The sequence below is a fragment of the Nannospalax galili genome, unplaced genomic scaffold (genome assembly GCF_000622305.1).
Source record: "Nannospalax galili isolate Female #2095 unplaced genomic scaffold, S.galili_v1.0 scaffold1631, whole genome shotgun sequence".
Taxonomy (NCBI): domain Eukaryota; kingdom Metazoa; phylum Chordata; class Mammalia; order Rodentia; family Spalacidae; genus Nannospalax; species Nannospalax galili.
This window is the reverse complement of record NW_008329035.1, coordinates 163,863-172,238: the sequence shown is the minus strand read 5'-3', so window position 1 is coordinate 172,238 and position 8,376 is coordinate 163,863. Positions and strand designations below refer to the sequence as shown.

General features: G+C 38.9%; 1 protein-coding gene across 1 annotated transcript in view; it reads right to left on the bottom strand.

Moving 5' to 3' along the window:
• The window catches only part of Sclt1 (sodium channel and clathrin linker 1), a 222,251-nt gene that overhangs the window by 67,612 nt on the left and 146,263 nt on the right, over positions 1–8,376 (bottom strand). Inside the window, exon 10 of the mRNA XM_029562032.1 lies at positions 5,999–6,156. Coding sequence (XP_029417892.1) covers positions 5,999–6,156 — 158 coding nt within the window. The remainder of the gene's footprint in view (positions 1–5,998; positions 6,157–8,376) is intronic.

Sequence of the window (8,376 nt, the reverse complement as noted above, 5' to 3'; positions counted from 1 at the left end):
TCTTAGAAAACTACAAATGAACCTACCATTTGACCCAGTTATACCAGTCCTTGGCATATACCCAAAGAACTCATCCTATTGCAGAGACACTTGTACATCCATGTTTGTTGCTGCTCTTTTCACAATAGCTAAGAGATGGAAGCAACCTAGGTGTCCCTCAATCGATGAGTGGATAATGAAAATGTGGTTCATATATATGATGGAGTTTTACTCAGCAGTAAAGAAAGATGAAATCATGAAATCTGCAGGTAAATGGAAGGAATTAGAAACTCTTATACTAAGTAAAGTTACACAGACTCAGAAAAAAAAACCTAAAATCCTTATAAGTGAGTATGTATTCAAACATAACTAAAGGAACCAGGATAATGATAAGGAACCAGGGAGGTAAAGGAAAAGAATCTGAATGAGACCAGTAGAAAACAGTTGTTAATAAGGGAGATATGGATAAAAATGGGGTTATTTTAAGGGGGGGAAGTTATACAAAGAACCTAGAGGATAAAGGGAAAGAAGGAGCTTATGAGAGGTAGGACCATAGGAGAAGGGTCTTATCAAGGGAGAAATGGGAAAAATGGGGGCACCTTTAATGGGGAAACCATGTTGGAAGGGTTAGCCAATGTTAGAGATAAATCATGCCTAGCTAGTTTTAAAAAACCAGAGGGAACCATATTAGACCAACACCCTTTGACAAACTGTACATACAACCAGATCAAGAATGTAATATATGTCTAGGCAAGGTTTATCTGAGAGCATTTGGTCTTTGCCCAAGTTCTATCTACACGGTACATGGTAATTAAAAGTACCAGACTGGTGGAACTAACCTTGAATGTTTAACAGCCATACTATGAGGCCTATATTAATTTGGACTGTAGGAGGAAGTGCGGCCTGAACAACCAGCGTGTGCTGCAAATGCACCAAAAACATCCGGCTGAGGCAAATCTGTGTTCTGCCAAAAGACATAGAGATGGCTGATGTGAAAATGGCCTGATACAGAGAGCCAATGAGGAACAGACATGACCCATCAACGGACCAATGGGACACCAGGTGGGGGGATATAAGGGAGCCCCATATCCACAATAAAGGAGTCTGCAGCTGCTTGCACTGCCTGTTTCTTACCCGACTCCCAGAGTCTGCGTCGTGACTCCGTGCCAACTCTACTCCCACCTGGAGGGCTGCAGGACACCAGCAACATTGGACAGAGACACATAAAGGACAGTTTTTGCTCCTTTCCCTCCTAGGTTGACCAAGTTCTAAGGAAGTATGAGCATCTCTGAAAATGTCTTGTAACTGTGGTGAGTCACCTGTCCTCTTGATCAAGGAGGCCATGGAGACCCCACCAGATGGACCTGAACTAGTTTCCAGTCTACAAAGAGGAGGGTCAATACAGAGGAAACATTTTCTCCATGCTTCCAAGAGAAGCCAACCATGGTCGAGCAGGACCTTAGACTTATCTTCACATAGACAGAACTGGTAAAAGAAAGGAGCAGGGGCTCCTCGCAAGCCCATGTGACCCCTGTGGAACAGATCCTCAAACGAACTTAAGAGTAAAAATAAATTGGTTTATCTGGGCCAACTGCAGGGTCTTAGACACCCAAAAGGAAAGTAAAACCAAAGATTAATGGGATCAGTATAATTTTTTAAGAGTCCATACGTATAGCTAAAGATGAGACAGGAGATACCTTCCTTTGAGTTATTGGCCAGGGTGGCCCAAAAGACTCCCAGATAGTAACCCAGTATAAAACTGGGAAAATGAACAGCAGACCCCAATCTTATCTAAAGGAATATTGACAACTGATTGCTGCTAGATAAGGAACGGCTGATCTTCCTAATACAAGGATCTCTGGATAGGCTGACTAGATTCAGCAGGCAGACAACCACTGGGGAATGGCTGGGGTGCCGACAACACAGTGGACAGTAACAGAGCATACAGGCTCCAGTGTGTGGGAGGGGGGAGGCTATGGGAGGGTGCCATTCGGGATGTGGGTATAAGATGAATAAGATTGTGTGAGATGTTCTGTATGATACACACACACACACACACACACACACACACACACACACAAAATCAACAAATTAAAAAAAAGACCTATTTGAGGAGGAAGCATAAAAATTTATTTCATGTTAATTAGCAGAGGTGATAAACATTACCACTGAAATCTACCTGATGATTTTATATCTATACTCAGGTACTAAGGATCCGAGTGTAACTGACTGTGACTAGTAATAAACAGATACATAGAGATTAAAGACACATCTAACTGTTAGTAGCATTAAAAATGTAGGAAACAGCACATTTTAAAATGAAATGGAGATCTTCTTTACAGGGTAAAAACTCATTCAATTTTATGTCTTATAGGGTTTATACTGAGCTCAATATTGTATAACTGTATTAATTCAATTGTGAACCTAAAATTTACAGCCACTTTTGAAGAGATGTATCCTTGCTCTGGAAATTGTTATTGTCCTACTTTGTTTCTCCATTGCTGTGACAAAATACTCTGACCAATGCCAACTCGGGGAGGAGAGGGTGTATTTAGCTTACATCTCCCAGGTCACAGTTCATCAGGGAGCCCAAGGTAGGAACTCAGGGCAGGAATCTGGAGGCAGGAGCTGGAGGACAGGCCATGGAGGAACACTGCTTACTGGCTTGCTCCCCTGGCCCCTGCTCAGCCTGCTTTCTTATGCAACACAGGCCTACCTTTCAGGGGAGGCACCACCCACATCACTCAACAATTAAGAAGATGCCCCATGGATATGGCCACAGGCCAATCCAATGAAGGAAATTCCCCAATTGAGGCTCCCTCAACCCAGGTAAGTCAGGTTGACACTAAAGCTATCTAGCACAGTTACTGAGTATGTTAAAGCTGTAATGAAATGCTTCTTCTAAAAAAAATAAATAATAAAAAAAAAAGAGAAAGCCTAAGCAAGTGATGAAGGTATGTTTAGGTTTGTTATATATAATGGATGAGATAAAAATAATATATACATGATCTTAAAATTTTTATGGTCATAGTTTAGTCAACTACTGTAAGGAACAAAATATAAATTTAGTCAACGCTTATCTGAAAATATTTGGTTCTTTACCTAAAGCTTATATACACAGCACATGACAATTAAATGTATCAGACTGGTGGAACTAACCTAATTGGATGTTTAACAGCCATACTTTAAGGCCTATACTAATGTGGTCAGAGGGACTTAAAGGACAGTTTTTGCCCCTTGGCTTCCAAGGTTGACCAAGTTCCAGGGGACTATGGAACATCTCTCAAAATGTCCTGTAAATGTGGTGAGCCACCTGTCCTTTTGTTTGGGGAGATCATGGAGACCCCACAAGATGGACTTGAAACAGTGTCCAGTCTATAAAGAGGAGGGTCAACTCAGAGGAAACATCTCATTCATGCTTTCAAGTGAAGCCAGACATGGTCGAGCAGGACCTTTGGCCTATCTTCACATAGATGGAATTGGTAAAAGAAAGGAGCCAGGAGCTCCTCCCAAGCCTATGTGACTCCTGAGGAACAGATCCTCAAATTACCTTAAGTGTAAAAATAAATTGATTTATCTGGGCCAACTGTGTGGTCTTAAACACCGAAAAGAAAAGTATAACCAAAGAGTAAAGTCATCAGTATAGTTCAAGAGTTCTAGGGGTTACACTTCCCAGACATTAGGCTTAAGTCTATACAAAAAGTTATTTAGACAATTATTTCTCATTGATGATTTTTTTTCCTAACCAGAAAGTGCTGTTCAGATGTAAGACTTCAAATCTTGGTCTCCAATACTGTAGTGCCAACCTGTAGCTAAGGGAGACAACCAGCTATTATTCTAAAATGGTGGATAAATTTCTTTCTCCCCCTATCTAGAAGCCTTTGAGAGGGAACTGACACTGATTCTAACCACTCCAACAGCTATCAAAATACCTGAAAGCAAATCCTGAATCCATCACTCTAGAGTCCAGCCTTGGAAGAGAAAGAAAAATGAGGATGAACCCAATAGAGGGATGCTTTTGGAAGCCCTTGTCAAGAAATTCCAATGGGCTCTCATGAATATGTGAAAACTGCCCTGTTCTGACTTTTTTCTTGTTCCCTGTCTAGAACTTGTAATGCTAATTACTCTTGCCTTTACTTCTCCTTCACATCTCCTATTCACGATTCATGGACTTTCTTTTCCCCTTAGAGATAAGAATTATGCAATTTGGGAGTATTTTAGATAGACACACTCAAGGGGTACTCCAATTGCCTCACCCTGTGTCCCTATTGAGCAGAGAAGCTAGAGTGGTCTACATCCCTATTTCTTATTGGCAATTTTGTAACCCCTTCAGAGGATGACATGATAAGAATAGGAGGTAGGCATTGGCCAGGCAGTTAGGGCTAAAAGACCCCAAAGAAATTAGCCAGTTTCTGGGCTAAAAATCAAAATGTCGTTGGGCCTGTTAGCAACACACTCTGTTCCAAAAGCAAAAAATGTCAAAAAGTCAAAAGTATGATGGAAAATAAATAAATAAAGTAATAAATACGGGGTTGGGGATTTAGCTCAGTGGTAGAGCGCTTGCCTAGCAAGGGCAAGACCTAAAAATAAATAAATGAAAGAAGAAAAAAAAAAGAAAAGAAAAAGAAAAAGTGATGGGGAGATGTGGGAGGTTATGGAAGGGAGGGAGTAGGCATGGATTTGATCAAAACACCTTATATTCATGTATGAAATTCTTAATAAAGTTTTTGTAAAAGTTAAAAAAATATATATATTAAAAAAAAAGAAGTTTCTCCAAAATAAGCAATCAGGTGAAATCCAGTCCTCAGATTGGGAGAAATCTTTGCTTACTACATAACTAGCAGAGGATTAAAATTCAGAATATATAAAAGAACTTGGAAAAAAAAGTTAATGAAGTAACAAAACATATCATCAAACCAGTAAGTTGGCTAATTAAGTAAACAGTTCACAGAATCAATACAAATGGGTAATATATTTGTGAACAAGTGTTCAACATCTGTAGCCAATCAGGGTGATAAAAATTAAAATTAATTTTATTCATTTTACCCCAAGAAAACAAACACTACAAGCTGGCAAGGATGTGGGAAAGAGGGAACCCATATTTACTGCTTGTAGGAATGCAAGCTTGTGTAGCCACTACGGAAATCAGTATGGTAGTCTCTTAATAAATCAAAAATAGAATTACCATTTGACCTAGCTATTCCACTACTGGAGATTACACACACACACACATGCACACACACACACACACACACACACACACACACACACACACACCCTCTCAAATCAACATACCACAGAGATACTAACACATTCATACTTTTTGCTTCATTACTCATTAGTCACAATAGCTAGGAAGTAGAATCAGTCTCGTTGTTCACCAAGAGATAAATGAATAAAAAGATGTGGTACATAAACACAATGGAATTTTATTCAGTCATAAAGAAAAACGAAATCATGATAGCTTCAAGAAAATGTATGCAACTGAAAATCACAGTGACAATAAGCCAGATTCAGAATGACAGACACCACACGGTTTCTCATAATGCAGAAAGTGATTTAAAGTTATTTATCTGTGTACGTATGTCTACGGTGTATGGTTTTGTGTGTGTGTGTGTGTGTGTGTGTCTGTGTGTGTGTGTTTGAAGATCCTAAAAGGGATAAGAAGAGATCTTAAGAGAGGGAAAATAGAGAGAGTAATGGGATACACATAATACGAAAGCAGAAGGGGGACTATTTGTGAGGTAGAAAGGGAATAAACCAGTGTACAGAGGAAACAGAGAAAAAGGTAGCATGGGAAGGTAACAAATAAGAAGAAAGCATTATGACTCAGGTGTGAAAAAGACATCACTAAAATCACTATTTTGTATGTAAACTTAAAAATTAATAAAAATAGAAAATATAATAAAATATATTTGGTTGCTTTAGTATACGTACTACAAAATGGCAAATAATAAATAAAAATTATGTGAATTCTGAAAATGTAATCATAGGAAATCCAAAAGAAAGGAAAACTTACTTAATTTCAAGTTGTTTTATTCTGTTTTCTGCACTCTTCAGTCTTAGCTGAAGATCATCTTTGGAAAGCTCTGCTGCAAGACATCTTTGGTGCATTTCTTCAAATTTTCTGTAATCACCTTCATCCTGTTTGCCTTCCCGGTAAATCTGAGGAAGAGGCTTATACAAATTACCTTAGAATAAGAAATACTCTCAATAAATTACACAGTTTAGAAATAAAATCGTTATTATTTGCTCATCTGATCCCACTGTAAAATATTAAAATACATCACTATTTTATAAAACAGACAGCTTTTAAAAATTACTCTTTAAATAATTCATGCTCACAGTAAACTATTCAACTAATACAGAAATCTAAAACAGCTGCTGAAGCTTTAAAAAATGATTTAAATGCCAATTTAAAGACAATCACTGGTAGTGTCAGGTATGAAGCTCAGTGGTAGATCTCTTGCTGAGCATATGTGTAAGGCCTTGGGTTTGACCCTATAACTGCAAGAAATAAAAACAAATGAACAAAAAGGTGACTTCTGGTAATTCTTCAGTAAACATCTTCTTTTAAAAATTTTTTAAAATTTATTATTTTTATTTTTTATGTGTATGAGTGTATTGCCTGCATGTATATGACTGCACCCGTGTCATGCAATGCCATGGAGGTCAGAAGAGGGCTCTGGATTCCCCTGGAACTGGAGTTAAGGATGGTTCACAGCTGCCATGTGGGTGATGGGAATCGAACCTGGGTCCTCTGCAAGAGCAGTCAGTGCCCTTAACTGCTGAGCCATCTCTCCAGCTCCAGTGAGCATCTTTTAAGGCAATTTTCTTTGACATATGCAAAATTAATGATGGATGTTCTAGTTTTAGTTTGAAAGTAAGTCTAGAATTCTATTCTGAGCTACCTGGGCAATAATAACAGCAAGAATGGGAGTTCCCTCTTTCTCAGCAGTTCCTATACCTGCGCTTCCTCAGTACAGGCCCTTATAAGGTACAGCATCCTTGTCAATAAATATCTAGCAGGCCCTGAGGTCTCCAGGTGCTAGGCAGCTCATATTTTCTGCCATATCATACAAAAAACTACCCTCTAAATCAAGATGGCCCTGTCAAGCCACATATTTATCTGCACTGATAAGACTGTTACTCCTCTGCTCTACAAAGGCAGAGAAGAAGCACAAGTGTTTCCTGCTAGAACACAGAGCTTTACTGTAGTCCTACAGTACTATGACCTTGGCATGTTGGGATGTGGACAATAGGTTGCTGTGCCTTGTAGGTTTTCCATTTCTCCAATATTGCCTATTCTTTAACCTATGCCATGTAATGTTAAAAAATTTACCCCAAATGCTGATATAGCTGGTTGCATTCTATGTAGAACTTATCTAGCATGATACAAAGGAAACCCAGAAAGATCTACCCTTCCAGGAGAATGGCAACCATAAAGGTTCTAACTTTGAACATGTGTTTGTGTTCAGTGGCCCAAAAGGGGTTGCATACTATATTCTGGTTTGAAATTTTTTTACTGCTTGATTTTGCTATGATTTTTTGATTACACAGAAATACCACATAATTTCTACACATATAGTCGGCCTTTGAAAGTCAAATTATAACTGTATAACATTTTTCTTTCTTTCCTTTCTTCCCTCCCCCCTTCCTTTCTTTTCTTTCTCTCCCCTTCCCTCTCCCCCCTTCATGTATGACTGTATTGCCTGCATGTAAGTGCACCTGTACCATGCAATGCCTGCAGAGGTCAGAAGAGGGTGTCAGGTTGCCCTGGAATTCGAGTTATACATAGTTGTTAGCCACCATGTGGGTGCTGGGAGTTGAACCTGGGTCCTCTGCAAGAACAGTCAGTGTCCTTAACTACTGACTCATCTCTCTAGCCCTCAACTTGTTTTTTTAAAGACAAAATTGGTCAAAAAGCTAAAAATAGATCTTCCACATGATCCAGCCAAACCATTCATTTAAAAAAGTTTTTTACTTATTTATTTTTATTTTATGTGTATGAGTGCTTTACCTACATATATGTAAGTGTACCCATGCATGCAATACCCATGGAGACCAGAAGATCCCCTGAAACTGAAGTTATGAACAGTTGTTAGCCGCCATGTGGATGCTGTGAACCAATCCCAGGTCCTCTCGAAGAGCAGTCAGTGCTCTTAACTGCTGATGCGTCTCTCTAGCTCCCCAAATCACTCTTGAGTATTTACCCAAAGACTCTATATTACTACCAAGATACCTGTTCATCCATGCTCATTGCTACTTTATTCACAATAATCAGGAAATGGAAACAACCTAGATGTCCATCAAATGATGACTGCATAATGAACAAAAATGTGGTACATTTACACAATGGAATATTATCCAGCTCTTAAGGAAAACAGAGTTGCAAAT